At 40.6% G+C, this 17,500-nt stretch overlaps 3 protein-coding genes and 1 non-coding gene across 6 annotated transcripts in view; 3 read left to right on the top strand and 1 right to left on the bottom strand.

Annotated features, from left to right (window-relative positions):
• Window positions 1–5,316, top strand: part of LOC137983175 (pseudouridylate synthase PUS7L-like) — a 24,139-nt gene extending 18,823 nt beyond the window's left edge. The window contains exons 13-17 of the mRNA XM_068830350.1: window positions 55–125; window positions 664–772; window positions 3,105–3,472; window positions 4,685–4,732; window positions 4,815–5,316. Of these exons, the coding sequence (XP_068686451.1) occupies window positions 55–125; window positions 664–772; window positions 3,105–3,472; window positions 4,685–4,732; window positions 4,815–5,175 (957 nt within the window). The 3' untranslated portion in view covers window positions 5,176–5,316. The remainder of the gene's footprint in view (window positions 1–54; window positions 126–663; window positions 773–3,104; window positions 3,473–4,684; window positions 4,733–4,814) is intronic.
• On the bottom strand, window positions 1,794–1,865 carry Trnat-ggu (transfer RNA threonine (anticodon GGU)). Its single transcript has one exon. It is a non-coding gene; the product is annotated as a tRNA-Thr (tRNA).
• A 3,613-nt stretch (window positions 5,317–8,929) lies between the features above and the next one.
• Window positions 8,930–11,443, top strand: LOC137982224 (uncharacterized). The gene is made up of 2 exons (XM_068829298.1): window positions 8,930–9,726; window positions 10,181–11,443. Exons 1-2 carry the CDS (start codon window positions 9,080–9,082, stop codon window positions 10,497–10,499), a joined length of 966 nt encoding a protein of 321 aa, XP_068685399.1. The 5' UTR covers window positions 8,930–9,079; the 3' UTR covers window positions 10,500–11,443.
• Window positions 11,444–16,401: 4,958 nt separating this feature from the next.
• LOC137982244 (caldesmon-like) overlaps window positions 16,402–17,500 on the top strand; it is a 36,096-nt gene continuing 34,997 nt past the window's right edge. For all 3 annotated transcript variants that reach the window (XM_068829323.1, XM_068829322.1, XM_068829324.1), the window contains exon 1: window positions 16,402–17,308. In XM_068829323.1, the coding sequence (XP_068685424.1) occupies window positions 16,979–17,308 (330 nt within the window). In that variant the 5' untranslated portion in view covers window positions 16,402–16,978. The remainder of the gene's footprint in view (window positions 17,309–17,500) is intronic.

Raw genomic sequence — 17,500 nt, forward strand, 5'->3', positions numbered from 1 at the left:
TTGAGCAACTGGGCCCAGCTGGCTATTTGGACAATGTTTTTTTTTACTCTGTAGGTCCATGCTGTCAAGTTACTTATGACTCCGTCTGAACACAATCCGGACCACGCTGTCAATTCTGCTAAACGGTAACACCCTTTTTCTAAATCCATATATTTAAAGTGATTTCTTTTCCTCATTATACAGACTAACTCTCACTTTTGGCTAACCATTCACGCACACGTCTTTGTCGTGCCAGGGCAGTGGTGTCTCCCAGATTTTTATACCAATTATCTCTAATGGAGAAAAGACACTTGACAATGGGAATGTGGTTGTGTGAAGACAAGTTAAAGGGGAAAACAGCTCACTTCCGGTTGCCGTCCGCGTCTCAAAAACGCGCGTTCTTGAACTCCCTAATGTGATCGCAGTATCCTAAAAAATAAATTGGTACGAGCGGTTTCAGAGTGAAAACAGAGTATGACTGAAAATGAAAGATCCGTCGTCGCCGTCGTCAAACTTAAGCTCTCTAGATCACACCGGTATTCGTTCACATGATCATTGAGTGTTTTTCTATAGAACAACTGAAAGTGAAATCTAAACCAACTTTGACTTGATGGAGTATTTGTCTTATGGACTGACACAATTTAATTTTGTATTTTGGACAAGTTCCTAATTGTTTATTCTCAGATTTTACTGTGAGACGGGTGACGTTCAAGGTACTCTGGCTCAAATGCCCGCCTACAAAATTCGCGAAGTCTTGGTACTCAAAGCTCTTCACCGACATGGGACTGATATGGTATGCATTGGAAGAGGTGGAGGAATTTGTGTTTATTCAAGTCAGTTAAACAAAAGCGTTTTATATCTTTAAAAAGTATCTTTTTGCTCTTTTCCAACATTTTTCACCGCTCTCGCCTTGCATTTGGCCCACGACTTTGAGTAGCTTTGATTCCCTTTTGATTGGCTTTGCTTTCTCACTGTAAGTTAGTTTGCAATGCCAAATCGGAAATACGCGCACGCGCACGCGCACACACACCTTTCGCAAGCTCGGTTGTGGGTCGAATGACCGCTGGCTTTGCTTAGTGTGACCCATATGGTGTCTTTGATAAACGTGCGGTTTCTAAAGACCAAATTTCAGTCAACGGTTCCTCTTTTCGGCGCCGTCAATCGCATGTGCTGCGAAAGTTAGAGGAAAGCGGCAAAGCGGGCCAATCACATTACTAATTGCGACCCATTAGTTAAACCTTTCCCTGTATTTTTTACCGACTTCGCCGAGAGCTGATTTTTATTTTAAAGTAATTTTACCATTTGTCACCTATGGTTTGGTAGTATGGGGCTCCTGTGGCAAATCGCTCTTTGATGTGCTGGAGAAAATACACGTACGTGCCGCTAAAACCATCTACAACCTGGACTGGTATACACCTAGCGATCAGGTCCTAGCCCGATGCAACTGGTTTACTATTAATTGTTTGTGGGAATATTGATTGCTTTCATTAGCACACGACTGTTTTTATGATTTTTCACCTACTCCTATTAAGCAGCTATTTAAGAAATATGATTGTAACTATAACCTGCGAAGGAAATTGACCTTTTTGTTACCGAAGCCAAAATCAGAACTTCTTCGCAAGTCCACTTGCTACAAAGCCATATCTCTATGGAAGTCTCTTGAGAATCATACACGTTCTATCGCAAGCAGAAGCTTGTTTAAAAACACGCTCAAACGTGGAATTTCATGTAAATAGCTTCGTATATATATATATATATATATAGAAGTGTAGGATGGGAACAGAAATCGATACAACAAAGGAAATGAGTGAAAATGTGTTCAGCCGGGAATCGAACCCGGGTCTCCTGGTTACCGGTCAGATGCCTTACCACTCGGCCACTGAACCAACCCCGCCATTCAGCCGAATTGGAAGGACCTTTAAATGGCAAGCTCTGAGGAGAATCGCACATTTTCTGCAGTGAGGATCGCGTCACTATGCTCAAGTTGATCAGCGATTCACAGTAAATTTCCCCCTATATATGAAATGATTGTGTAAGTTTGAGCGGGGAAATAACAACAACTAACTGCCTCATTTACCCTTGGATCACCAACCTATTCCCTTCAGAAGGCGATTCACAGTTGTTATTTCCCCGCTCAAACTTACACAATCATTTCATATATAGGGGGAAATTTACTGTGAATCGCTGATCAACTTGAGCATAGTGACGCGATCCTCACTGCAGAAAATGTGCGATTCTCCTCAGAGCTTGCCATTTAAAGGTCCTTCCAATTCGGCTGAATGGCGGGGTTGGTTCAGTGGCCGAGTGGTAAGGCATCTGACCGGTAACCAGGAGACCCGGGTTCGATTCCCCGCTGAACACATTTTCACTCATTTCCTTTGTTGTATCGATTTCTGTTCCCATCCTACACTTCTAATTAATACTTGTCAGAAATTACTGTGAATCGCCTTCTGAAGGGAATAGGTTGGTGATCCAAGGGTAAATGAGGCAGTTAGTTGTTGTTATTTCCCCGCTCAAACTTACACAATCATTTCATATATAGGGGGAAATTTACTGTGAATCGCTGATCAACTTGAGCATAGTGACGCGATCCTCACTGCAGAAAATGTGCGATTCTCCTCAGAGCTTGCCATTTAAAGGTCCTTCCAATTCGGCTGAATGGCGGGGTTGGTTCAGTGGCCTAGTGGTAAGGCATCTGACCGGTAACCAGGAGACCCGGGTTCGATTCCCGGCTGAACACATTTTCACTCATTTCCTTTGTTGTATCGATTTCTGTTCCCATCCTACACTTCTAATTAATACTTGTCAGAAATCACTGTGAATCGCCTTTTGAAGGGAATAGGTTGGTGATCCAAGGGTAAATGAGGCAGTTAGTTGTTGTTATTTCCCCGCTCAAACTTACACAATCATATATATATATATATATATATGTAAATAGTACTTTTTACCTTCTTAAATACACGACCACATCAGCTCCGCTGTAATTTTTATCGTGTTTAAATAAATGTTGTTGTTACAGTGATTGTCGACGGCGAAAAACGGTAGCGTCGGAGTTCGCATGTTTACCGAAAGGTGTACGAAGAGAGGAACTAGGACTGCAACCTTTATTTTCTTCACATTTGTAGGATGGATGTGGCAAAGCGTTACTGAATATCCCATACTCTATGCGATTGCTGTTTGTTCACAGTTACTGCAGTCTTGTGTGGAACTTAATGGCGTCCACCAGAATTCAGCGGTACGGACTGGAAGGAACAGCTGAAGGTGATTTAATCGTGGATCCGCCCGCAAAGATTACGCATGACCGAAAGACAGAAGCCTCTGACAATGGTGACTGTAGCGACATTGACTCGTGTTCCGTTGACAACAGTGGTATTAGGCGCGATCACGTAAGATGTATAACCAATTACGAGCAAGGAAAACATAGCTTGAAAGATGTCGTTCTACCACTTCCGGGTTACGGCGTTCAATACCCTGCTAATGATGTGGGAGAAATGTAAGTCTGTAGTCCAATAATCTTAGGGCGCTTTCCATTTGACAGAACTGACCGGCCAGACCGGGCATTTGGAAGGAATAACTACAACGCCTTCAATATAACACGCTTGGAAAGTGATATATACTCCTCCGGAACAATGCGAGGAATTGTCGTGCAAGTGTTCCTTCAAATTGTTACATTTTCTTTGCAAACTGACGGGTCTGGCCGGCCAGTTCTGACAAAAGGAAAGCGCCCTTAGACAGACAGTTTTATCTATAATTTCTCAGTTTGTATTTGGAGTTGAAGCGACTCGTTGGCGCCTCGGTCTGTGACAATACTATCCTTTGGAGAAAAATATTACAGATACTTCCCTTCCCATGACAGCGGTTAGAGAGCTGTGGTTGTGGTGCTATGCACGCGTTGCCTGCGTTCCTTGCATTCACTTCCTGTTTTTGTTTTCCTCTCTCCAGTGGTGATCCGGGGAATATTTTTCCATTGATATCTTGCCGCCCTACATTTGGCACTCGTTACATGTTTTCCGACCCTTTTGGATATTCTTATGCTGCTCTTAGCATCCCTTGGTGCCTCTTTTCCCGCCTTCTCGGCCGCCTTTATTTTCTTTCTCGCCACATTTTGTACCAGTTACATTTTTACCACGTTGTCTAGTTCCGATTATATTTCACAGACTCCGGTCGAAATATATGAGAAAACAGCAGTTATTGTCTGCTCACTTGTGCTTCGATCCACAGCGGAAGAAGCTGCACATAACTTTCTCCTATATTTTCTCTGTTCATATAATTAACAATTATTGGATGAGGTTGAGCATGATAGCGATAATTCTCAAAGCCAAAGTTTTTATTATCTGCCAAAGCCAAAGACTGAGGCGGATAACAAACTGAGGCCATTATAATTATCGCTATCATGCGAAAACCGAATCCAATAATTGTTTTATTATGTCTATTCCTGAGCTGCACTTGTAAAGACAAGAGGACTGGCTCCTCCATTTCTTTGGATGAGCGTTAAATCAAAGAATGTTTCTGCGGTTGGCAGAGTTTTCTGCATGTATAAAACTATTGTCTGTAGGTATGACGTCAATTCTACATTTATAAAGTCTATTGGCTGTAGGTATGACGTAAGAGAAACAGAGCAAGCAAGAATTAGCCAAGAAAAACATATTTGACACGATTTCGATCATTTGGGACTGAATCATTTTCCTTTTTTTCATTGATTCAGGTACCAAAAAAGATTAGAATCCGATGAATTAACTATCAAAAGCTTCAGGTAAGGTTCGAATATCAACAGCTTTTTTACCAGCACAAATCCTCTTGGTAATAACTCTGACTTACACTTCGCTCAATTTTAGGCTAAGAGAACTTGGTATAAACGTGCCAGGGGCTTACAGAAAACTTGTTGCCTTTCCGGCTGATTTGTCATGGAAGTGTGTTGATAATGCGCATGCTCGCACTGGCCATAAAACCACTTCCCACTCTATTGTAGCGGCGGGCTCAAGTCTCGCAGACAATGACACAAAAAGATTGAGACTTGAAGCGAATAACTGTCATAAAGACGGAGCTGACAATTCCTGTGGATATCCTTCAAAGACGACGGAAGATTCCATCACTGAAGAACAGGACAGTTTCTGTTGTAACGATGTAGAATTGTCTTTTAGCTTGCGACCATCGTGCTACGCGACATCCTGTCTCAGAGAACTGTTGAAGAATTAAAAGCTATCCTTTCCTTCCTTATTCTGTTTGTCTTTAAACGTGGTCCTAAGCTGAGTGTCAAATACTCTGTGTTATTCGACTGGGTACAATTATCGGCGATAACACTTAAGCTATCCTTTCTTATTCAACTTTGCTGTGTTTGTTTTTAAACGTTGTCCTAAACTAATTACCAAATACCGTCATCAGTATCGGTCGCCTCGGTACCACTAGTCATTCGACAGGGTGCAAATCGCCACGATATCACTTGCCTTCGATGCAATTGGTTATTAGCAGAAACCCATAAGGGTTGAAACGTGTAACGCGCGTTCACAGCTTCCGAATATTCAGTGTTAAGTACCATATTTGGAAACCCGTCGCTCCAGTTAATAGGCCATTTCCGAGTTTATGTCTGCCTCCTCTTCAAAGCGAGTCTAAGTGCGAAGTTTTTCTTAGGAAAATTAGTTTTCATTTATATGTAAAGTAGAACTAATTACCATCACAAAAACTTCGCACTTAGACTCGCTTTAAAGAGGAGGCAGACACGAACTCGGAAATGGCCTATTTCGCGCGAGAACATTGGTGGTATTGCGTAACGGTGTTCTTGCGAACTGATTGGTTGAATGTTTCTCTCTTGTTGTTCCAAATATGGTACTTAGCAAATTGAATATTCAGAAGCTTGTTTCCCAGCACACAAGGGGCGGTTACGCGTTTCAACCCTTTGGGCAACCTCGTTCCCAGGGTCTCTCTTCTCTGCCTCCATTGTCGTTCAACGACAATGGAGGCAGAGAAGAGAGACCCTGGGAACGAGGTTGCCCTTTGGGTTTCTGTTATTAGTCAGAATCTCTGCTTTGATTTTACTTTGTTATTGTGGTCTTTACGCCACTTATAATCTTAGCGATGTAGCTGCTTATTGAAACCAATGGGTCAGATATACCTACAGAGAAATCAACTGATTCAGTTTTGGGTCCTTGAAGAATTATCGAGGGGGACGGTCTTTTAATTGATGTGTCAAAGTAACATGAAGACAGTTTTGAGTCTCTGTACTCGGTCATGCACGCACTTAGGAGCTGTTACACCGACGACAGTTTTGGTTGATGATTTAGCAAATGGATTGCTTTTCATTGAACATTTTCTTCCAATCTGCATCGAAGCGCAGCACAACGATTTCACTAGATTTATTCGATTTTTCATTTATTATTACAAGAACATTTAACAAAAGAATATGCTAATGCAAGTCCCAATCGAAAATAGCGTAGTTAATCCGGTTTGGTGGAAACAAAAACAGATAATACAACATATCTACACGCTCCGTAAAATTACTTTTATACAGGAGATCATGATTTATAGGATTACTACACCTACAAATTACAAATATAATGAAATAAAACTAAAAGAAAAAAACAAGTAAAAGGGTAATAACCGGAAGAAAATATAAATTGAACATGTAAAAAGAAAAAGGCAAGTGTTATTACAACGACGTCAAATGTCAATATATTACTATTAAGAGCAGTATTATTTTGTTCCATAAATCTGGCCATAGATCTGGCAGATATTGTGCAACAATCTTTCTATTATGGGGATAGCGTTTAAAAAAACGAGCACCAGTGTTTTATCCTTATAGATCTGGACTCAGAACGGATTCAAATTGTGAGGGGAGAATATTAGCATAAAAGAAAAATAAGCTATGTCTTATTAGTATTCTTTATATAAAGAATACTAACGAGGACTGTTTTATCACGATTTTAAGCTTATGCACGTGACATTTTATCGATGCTTTGATAGGCTACTGGGCTTATGAATTATTAATGAGCTTTTGAATAAAAGTGCATGAACTTTCTTGTTAAAAGCTTATCTCTGTGTAAACATTTCGTAAACTGGTTCTGTCACTCTATCAGTATTCATGATTAGTTTTGTATCCCTGCTCTCATCCTTTAAGTGGCTTTCGGAAATCCGACCACATTTCAGTGCTCCTGTCCAATCTAATGCATTGAGATGCGGACGGCTACCGGAAGAGAACATGTCGCGTGCCAGGACAGTTGTATCTCCTAGATTTTTATACTAATCATCTCTAATGAGGAAACGATACTTGGCACTGGTGGGTTAAAAGAGAAAACAGCTCACTTCCGGTTGCCGTCTGCGTAACAATGCACAACACAAAGTGAAAATTCAATTAAATTGCGCAACTCTTAGTTCACTCATTGGAGGATTAACATTGTAAAACATATCAGAATACGATTTACCGCAAATCTGATCACCATACAGTCCAAATGACTTTTTTCAGTGTCACGTATTTCCGTATTTTGACTAGAAATACAAAAAGACTTGACTTGCAACTCAGCCAACCTGTGTTCTTTATTCTTCCAACCATTACCAGTTTCCTTCTTTAAAATGAATACTCTATGGATATTCGTTTATAGATCATCAAGAATTTAACTTCAGAACAGTGATATTGGAGAAGATAGATCTATTACATTACATTACATTTTCTCTGGAGCGCTCGAAGTTTTTTTTGCCTACACAACAATCTCGCGCTTCGGCCCTATAAGGTTGCCGCCTAGTCAGCCTCGCGTCTTCGCTCGGCTTCCAGTTGCCAACTCTTCAACTCGATCCAGTCCCCCGCTCAGGCTAGTGTTGTGTTGTGGTGTATGACATTCCAATGATGCGTTAAAAAGGCCACTGTATGTTTCAAGAGTCCTCCTGAAAAGCTGTGCTGCGAAATATAATGATTGTTCACTTTCTCCTGTCCAACAATTCTGCAAAACAAACGAGTAAAGCGCACGAACTTGGAAAACTGCGCAGATGTGTCTTGTAATAGGAGATTTATCACAAATGAACCGAGTTTATTCCCAAAAAAGACGCTTTTGTGTGACGTGTTACAGATAATTGTTTCATCGCGTCAAAAATTGATGTCACGTGAAATGGACAAATATGGTAACAATCCAACTTTGCGCATTTGCAATTTTGTTGATTAAAAAAGTAATTTGGTAACCTGGATGCTAAACATTATATTTTGTTGTGGGTTGACAACTGGGAGATGTGGCGGTTAATTATATATATTTTATCAGGAATTATATTTTAAAACAACAGGGTTCAAAATTAGGGTTATTTATTTAGAGGCATGGGCCCAAATAAAGGCTTAAAGAACATTCCAAACACACTCGGGGGATTTCAAAAAGTTGCCAATGCAATTTTCGACAAGTTTAATGATTAAATTTTCCATTACGACAATGTTTGTTTCCTTTCCTTTCTGTGTTTGAGATCTACATCATGCTACATGGGGCACGCTAAAATATCGAAAATTTACCGTCGACGTTTCCGCATTGGATGCTGAAAGTGAAATCTTAAATTGTAAAATTCAATTAGACGCTATTAAAAATTTGCTTTCAGTATCCTGTAAAGGTCATTTTTCAGTTCCCTAATTTTACCCCGCCTGCGGATGGTCTGGAAAGGTATTCCCACGCAAAAGATGGTCGTGCCTTAACAGGATTTGAGAACGGAATTGATCTAGGAAAGAAGCTATTGAAAAGTTTCGCTTAATAATAAAATGGTCATAACTAGTGAATTAGGATAGAATTTGAAAAATACACATACTCATTTTGACTACTTTTCGCTGTTTATGGAAATGGTAAAGTTATATAAACTAATGCTTCTGTTTTCTGCTTATTTTTCCCTTTAAAAGAGCCTTTCTCAAGCTTAAAACGTCAAAGTCTTTGGATCTTGCAAAGTTGTACATTTAAGGAGTGATTTTTGTTTTAATTTAAAAAGATTAACCTTTTACCGGAAATCAATCTCTCATCAACACCATAACCGGATGTCATCCTGTCACTTGACTGGCATGGGTTAAGGAGTTCCTTTGATTAGAGGCTTATAAATTTCGCAGGCAGACATGCTTTTGCAAGAATCCAAGCTATCCTGACTCAAAAACATGGCTTTCAGCCTAAGGTATCGAGTAGTTATTCACAATCTTTTTGTTCACAGTTTATTACTTTGGTATTGCAATGGTCCAGTGAACAGCAATCCTCTGCCAAATTCTATAACATGCAATCCACGTGATGGGAAGATCGGTACTTCGGAATCTATCATTGTTCGTGTTGAACGTTTCGACGATACTTCAGTCAATTTCCGCCGAGATAAGCCTCGTCTACTATCAACTGTTCATCGCACAATATCCAATGATGGCAAAGTGTATTTTCTTGACTTCAACCTCAAAGCAAAATTCCACGGAAGTGAAGTATGCCTTTCGACTCTCAAAGAAACTATAGTGAACGAAAAAGGTGCAGATGAAAGGAGGCGGTACACTTGCGAACATGTGTGCCTTCAGGTCGGAAATGACGGAAGTTTGGTAACCAACTCATCATCGGGTGGTCGCGTATGGCCGGGAAAAAGGTGCTGTGTGTGGAGCCGAAATAGATATTTCAAGCTGACCCCATTGAATGAGGGCCCTAAATGTTTGAGCTGCCTGGGGCGTGAATGCCTGAAAAAGAACATAAAAACAAAACAATGCGGACCGGGAGATAAATGCGTCGCTATCACACTGAAGGAAAAGCAAAATAGGACAGGAAAGAACTCAAGGTGAGTTTCTAAAAAACTTAACTTTTTACGATTGAACGAAGCCTGAGAATATCGGAAAGTCACAGAAAGGTTTTTAAATGGAAACAAAGAAATGGGTTGCAGGCATTGCGCCTCGTTTGCACGTTTTTGAATTGATTGTTTTGCTGATCCTCTAAAGCTAATTCCAAGGGCTCGCACGTCAATTAATCTCGGTGACGTCATATTTGGGGGGGGGGGGGGGGGGAGGAACCAAAAGCATTCTTCACTCAGACAACGCAACCAAAACTGACTTATCGTGTTTAAAGACAGAAGCTTAGAAATTACGAAAAATTCAAAGGCATTTTTCCGACCAGCTTACCAAGCCAAAAAAAGAGCGTTTGATTATATTGTGGCCAATGTAACTCTCCATAAAATTAGAGTTTCCATCTTCTTTTTGGCATCTAAATAATACATGTTTCTCTCAATATCACTTTAGCATTGTTCCCATCATGCTGGGTTGTTCAAGCGACGATTCGTTGCGCGGTTACACATGCAGTGACGGTTGCCGGAGAGAAGTCCAACTTGTGGGGACTGGAACGAGCAACGTTTGCGTCCAATGTTGCGCGGAAGACGACTGTAACAGGATTAAAAAACAGCCATCAAAAAACAGCACTCAAACTGCTGCAAGAGAAGCAGACAATACGAACGATTCAGTGCAAGAAAATGGAGCTATTCGGATCAATAGAAATGCAAACCTAACGGTGATCTCTGTGATATTTGCTCTTTGGTTTTTCAAAACAGGCGTGGCGTTGTAATCACAAAAGATGCATTAGACCGAGTTGTTCAGAAGCAAAGTAAGCGCCGAATTTGGGTTTAATACTATGGCAACCGATAGGTTGTTGTCACGCTAACCCAGAAGAAGTGTTTACTCTGCAAAGAATGACATGGACCTTAGTTACAGGAAAAATTAGATTTGCTGAATACAGAGCCTTTTTACAAGGCGTTGCGCGGCCATGTTTTCCCAAACTAATCTCTCGGGCCGCCGTCGTTCAAAGCTTAATCCTATATTAAAGGAATTTTTCATTCATCCTTAAATTCATTTTTAGGCATTTTCAGTGGAAAAGTCGAAACCTTTGATGTTGTTTTACAACCATTACCTTTTATCGCTTTTCAGTTCGAACAAATGGGCCAAAGAATCGAACTTTATTCTTGTGCCAACGGTTTCTTTTGTTTTGTCGCTGATCAAGAGATCGAGAACTCAAAAATCTACGACGGCCGGTGGAAGATAAGATTTCATAAAGAAATGTCAACGTGTTTGAAAATCCTTAGCGTTTAGTTATCAGTGCTCCTTATTGGGCAATTTTTTAAAAAAATACCTGGAGATTGCATAGGTGTGGAAATTAATTTAAGAAGTTTTAAAAAGGTAGGCTGCAAAGCCAGTCTTGTGTAAATTACCCATGCGCAACAAAATCCACTGATCTTTACGCCATTTTCCTCTGTTTAAACAATTTTATGCATTCACTCATTCACTTCATAATATTGTACTCACGCTGTGCATGTAAGACACTTCAATGAATCTTTGAGATTTAGTATGTTTATTTATCTTCGATTAAGAGGTTCTGCCATTTGTATAAATAGTGCACTTTGATCGGCTCAATGCAATAGCATGTAAATAGAGTACATACTTTAAATTTCAGCGTAGCATGTATGCCACATTTTGTACCGATTCTTTTATGTAAATAAAAAAAACAACTTTTATATTTGCTTTGTACAATCCTGCTCACAAGACGCAGATTATGTTGGGACTTCTGCATCTCGCAGCCACAGTTGCTTGCTCTCCAGTTGGGTTCTTACAAAGCCATCAGTCATACTCCGATTCCTTTTCGGATAAGGGGTTTGCAATCTGAAAACCTTGACGTAATCGCATGGTTCCACAGATTTGAGTGTTCTACGGTCTTTTCCTCAATCGTTACTCTTTCTCCTCAGATGCGCCGCCATCGTGCGATCCACGCGATTAGCCTAGAGTTACACCAAGCAAGCTGGTGACTAGCCTAATCCCTCCTCGCTTTTACACAAAATGCGTGTAGGATTAAAGGATGAAAGGATGATCGTTCATTTAATATCAGTGATATTGCACTGAATACGGTCCAACGGAGCTGAATTTTATGCTGTTTACACTTTAGCATAGCAAATGGTTTGATATTTTTTACGTCCCGGCCTAATCCCGTTATATGGCTGGAGGATTTTCGTGCCCACGAGCAAATTTCTCACTGGCGTACCTAGCTACGACTTTTATAGCCATTGGTAGCTGTAGTCCTCAATCACCTCTTTCCTGTCTCTCAGCAAATTGCCGAAGAGCCTTCTCGTGTTCTTTTTTCGTTCTATTTCTCTTTTCTTGTTCCTCAATTAACCTTAGTTGCTCCAATACCATCTTATGGCTGCGCGCTCTTCTTTCCGCCCGGCGGAATTCTATCAGACCTGCTAAAGCTCGTCCGTCACGGGAAGTAGGCCGCTCGCACAAAGCGCAATCCACTTCATGAGTGTCTCCAGTCTCACTAGTCAGAGGTATTCCATGTTTGCACACGCGCTCGAGCTCTTCTATAATGCTATCAGTGGAACCTGTAAATGAGGCGAAGGAGACAGAACAAGTGAAAAGAATTTCTTTCAGTCTTCTTCGCTTTTTTGTCCAGCATTCGAATCTATGACTTCTGGATTAGTTGTTTCGGCTAAAAAATATGTCAATTACGCGAAGTTGAACACTCCATACCAATAGACGAGGTTCTTTTTAAAGTGGCAGCTAAGGTGTGAGTCATAGCTACCTCGTCTCGATCCAAAAAGAAGCGCACAACACTGATTCTGGTGAATCAATTAGTAGGGAGCTTAAGCACGCGCGTTTTTGAGACGCGGACGGCGACCGGAAGTGAGCTGTTTTCCCTTTTGACTTGTTTTAACACAATCAAATTTACATTGCTGAGTATTTTTTCGCCATTAGAAATGATTAGTTTAAAAATCTGGGAGACACCACTGTCCTGGCACGCGAAATGTTCTCTTCCGGTTGCCGTCCGCATCTCAAAAACGCACGTGCTTAAGCTCCCTAGTATAGTTCTGCTCACTAGGCTTTCCCCAAGATCATACGGCATATGGATACAGCAACTACAACGCCAAAAAGCAGTAGTTTATGGTTAAAAGAGGAAAAATGATCGTGCTGCACGTTCGGCCTTCTTTCTGTACATTTCTCTACGAGTGCAGGGATCGCACAGTGGTGAGAGCACTCGCCTCCCACCAATGTGGCCCGGGTTCGATTCCCAGACTCGGCGTCATATGTGGGTTGAGTTTGTTGGTTCTCTACTCTGCTGGTATTCCGGTTTTCCCTCTCCTCAAAAACCAACATTTGACTCCATTTGCGTTGATTGTTAATTTCAGTTTACAGTGTCCCCAATTAGTGCTCCAGCGCTAAATCGACTAGACACTTAAATAAAAGTTCCTTTCCTTTCCCTTTCAGCCCTTTCCTTTCCCTTTACTGTGCTGATCCAAACTACAACTTGAAATGACGACAAATGGGCATACCGCAGTGAATATTTCATCCCCTCTCCTTATGTCTAATCCGTTTGCACCAATCCAGTTACAGCCTTATCCTTCGCTCATCTTACACCACTAAACATGATGAAATAATCATGAAATACTTGGAATAGCTCAAACTTATATTCTGAAGTGACGATTTCGTTGCTGTAGCCGTCGTGGTTGTTTAAACTCCCAACATTATCTTTTTACCACAACAGAATTTCCATCACTCTCTCTACCAAAGAGATTCCATTTGCCCATGACTCTTGGGTTAATTTGTTTCTGGTGGCTACTTAACTATAACAGTTCATTAACTTTCATTATCCTGGATGCTCTCGGACGCGAAAGTTCGTTTTCCCACCTTTGAATGGTTTCACCATTATCAGCCTTGTCTTGTTTGTTCTTGGTGTCGGAGGTCGAGGCACTGATGCAACGATGCAAGCCAATGTCTCCACACCTGACTGGTTTCGAGTAATCATTTGTAAGGAAGGAGAACTACACCGCTGACTTGCCTCAATTGGTGTCATTGTTGAATCCAACAGGGTCGTATCTGGCTCAGGAGTTAGCAGCCCTGGAAGAAAAAGATTTTGTTGTTGTACGAAGAAAATCGCCAGATTATTATAACGAAAAGTAGTCTTTGATTTCTTAATAAAGAGAATCGACGGAGAAAGAAAAGATTGCCCAACTGAAACGCGAAAACATGAAAAATATGGCAATGGTGGGAAAACATGGACCAGTAATCCAAGTATACTCATGCGCTTGCACGGAAAAAAGGTTCGTTCGATTGATCGCATTCCGGAAGAGGAATACAAGGAATAGGACACATACGTACCAGGATGTCTTTTGCTGGAAGGCGGGATACCATGGTTCTCAGCTGCAGTTTTGATTTTGTTTAAAGACTCGCGTTTTCCTGAGAAGACCGCCGATCCGAGGGAAATAGTAGCAACAGACGAACGATCGGAGATTTCCGTGATCTTTTCGGGTGAAAAACGCTTTGGCCGGTGAAAGCTGATTTTTCTTGGAACGCGGGAAGGCGCACTTAGTGATACAATCTTTGTATTTTCATTTTCAAAGCGTAAACAATCTAACATTTGACCCATTATTAAAAGAAAAAACAGAGTATTAAGAAAGCGCGTTGCAAATTTTTGAATTGTCGTCATAAACAAAGCTAGAAGCGCGAGCGCTACTTACGAATAAAATTTCTTGTTCTTTCGTCAGAGCAATCAGAATTTGCAAAGTTCAAATATGTTACGTTTCTCTGCTGCTCGATTCTTTTTTCAGCTACTGATTCCGAGTTTTCCTGATCGAGTTAAAATTGGCTAAGCACTAAACGAGTTGAGGGTAAAAGGTTACATGTGTCGGTGGAATTGTCTAATATTAGAAATACAAGACAGAGCAACCATTTGAACATTTTGAGATGCAGATTGGCCACCGGTCAGCGTTCTTTTTCATACCGTGGAGCCAAACTATGGAATAACCTAAGTAATGATCTTAAAAATGTAAATTCTGTAAAGGCCTTTAAATCGAAACTGACCAAACAATTACTTTCAACTTAATTTTATCAATCTAGGAAAACACATAATTTAGATTTGTATTAGTTAATTGCTTATTTATTCTTATTTATATATCAATTATTGTCCTTTGTATTTTTTATTTAACTTGTAACTGAAAAACCCTTTTTAGGGAGTTGCAATAAAGTATGTATGTATGTATGTATGTATGTATGTCACCTTCTTAACAGGCGTTTATGGGAGCCCTCACCGATCAGCGCGAGCTTGATGCGCAAACTAATTTTTGTCCAAGGAAAGGTTACGTCCAGGTTAACGTTCCTTGAGAAATGGCATAAAAATGCAGAATCATTCTCGTCACCAGAGCCTTGGATCGACCCAAGGCTCTGGGGAACTCTGTGCAGGAGAACATGCGCCGTAGGGTTGTTATAGCCAAAAACTGGCTATTGGAACCTTACAGCGCCTGCTCACTCCTCGTTCTAACATGAATGCACCAATTAGAAAAGCTTTTGATTCTTCTTCATGAAAACCAATGAGAAGACACTTTGTTTCAGGGTTCCCCAGAGCTCTTCTCTCGCTCAGTCAAGAGAAGAGCTCTGGGGTCGAGATTGATGCAGAATTTAATGTCTGAAGAATAAGTTGGACAAATGAGTAATCTGCACTATTTGAGCCTAAGCAATCTGTTATACAAGACCAGCTGTTCTTCACAGTCGAAAGTATGAGAAATTTCCATTTTCTTTATGATTTGTTTGACTTATTTATTCTTTACGCACGACATCCTGCATAATTATGCAATTCCTCAAAGATGCTGCTTACCAATAGGGAGCTTAAGCACGCACGTTTTTGAGACGGGGACGGCAACTGGACTGTTTTCCCTTTTAACTTGTCTTCGCACAGCCACATTTACACTGCCAAATATCGTTTCTCTATTAGAGATGATTAGTGTAAAAATCTGGAAGACACCACTGTCCTGGCTCGCGACATGTTCTCTTCCGGTTGCCGTCCGTAACATGTCGCGTGCCAGGACAGTGGTGTCTCTCAGATTTTTATACTAATCATCTCTAATGCGGAAAAAATCTTAGCAATGTAAATGTGATTGTGTGTAAACAAATTAAAAGGGAAAACAGCTCACTTCCGGTTGCCGTACCGTTACTCAGTAACGACCGTTTGCGCACCAGTTTACGCTCAACATGGAAAGGGAGCAGGCCTGGTGTAGTGCCAGAGCAATCGCCCCCGGGTTACTTGGTGTCACATGTTGGTTGAATCTGTTTTGGTTGTCTACTCTGTTTCGAAACGGTTTTTTCTGGGTTCTCTGGTTTTCCGCTCTCGTCAAAAACCAATGTTTGGTTATAGTGTCTCCAATTAGCGCCCCCGCGCTAGAAGACTTGACTCTTAAAAATAAAGTTCAAGTTCAAGTTCATGGTCGTTGCTTCCAGATACTTCTAATCCTTCTTTAACAACTTCACCCCTTTAAATGGAAAGCTGGCTTTTTGCTTTTAAAAGCACCATTCATGACTATGTCTTTAATTTCTTCCTTTTGTTGTTTTACCTTTCCTTTGTAGAAACCGTTAATCTTTGTGTCTGTTTGGCAAACACTGTATTCCATTTCTTTGACGACCAATGGCCTGTAGTCCATGCCAGTATTCTCAACGACGGAAGTTCCTAGCCTCATTTTATGCAAAGTGATACTTGTCTTCGTCCGTTTCGAGTTTATTCTCTTATTCTTTGAAAAAAAGCAGCTTAATTTTCTTAATGTGCCGAGAATTGTTCAAGGAAATGTAAGGCCAAGAAAAAGTCGTAAAACTTGGAGGAAGGGTTCATCAAAAGAACAAACTAATGAAAGAACAGAGATTTCCTCACAAGACATTCACACCATGAACAAAGATCAGCTCGTGTTTAGATTTTGAAATATTCATGAAGTATCAAGCCTATTTATCATGTGAGTTGAGCATAAATGGGATAAAAGGCTACGGACGGTAATTCAAGACCTCGTGGCGATTCATACACAAATAAGGGAATTCAAAACTTAGTGCAAGTCGAGCATCTTTGCGGCAACAACATCGATAGCTCTTCCGCACTGGACGTTTTTTTCACTTTTGACAGGATAGGGATCAGAATTAGACACGAATTTTCTCGGCGCAGGACTTAACAGTAGCGTTATAAGTTACGTGTCAAGCTATTGTGGTGTCAAAGATTTCAAATCGTCGTTTTGGGAGATACCAATAATGTCAGTAGGACACGCAGTTCAAGATTTGTCCTTTCCCGTCAAAGTGTACGTTGGTCTTATCCATCTTCTACTGCTGTTTTTGGCGGTCCTGTTTCTCCAAAGACCTTATAAGAAAAGAGATGGCAAAGAAAATCCTCAACAAGACCGAAAAAGTAGGACAATTACCAGAGATAATCGTGCTGTGACAATAGAATCTTGTCAATGGGTAAATTCAACGCTTGCTTGGTTTTATATGCACGCAAGGACAGACGATCGTAAAGATCTCACGCCAAGCATTGTGAAGTTGTGGATTCGTGCTCTTAACAAGCAGCTTCAAAAAGACAGGAAGGTAATTTTGTGTTTTGCATTGTTAATCTGACATAAACGGTAACTTAAGGTACCATTATCCCGAGAAGTCTTGTTTACTCTTTGTTTTTAATAAACATCTTAACGCCAATATAAACTTGTTTAAGAACACAAAACATAACCCTTGACCCAACATCGATCATTTCCTGTCAGCAATTTTTAGTTTTGGTGATTG

The sequence above is a fragment of the Montipora foliosa genome, chromosome 13 (genome assembly GCF_036669935.1).
Source record: "Montipora foliosa isolate CH-2021 chromosome 13, ASM3666993v2, whole genome shotgun sequence".
NCBI lineage: Eukaryota > Metazoa > Cnidaria > Anthozoa > Scleractinia > Acroporidae > Montipora > Montipora foliosa.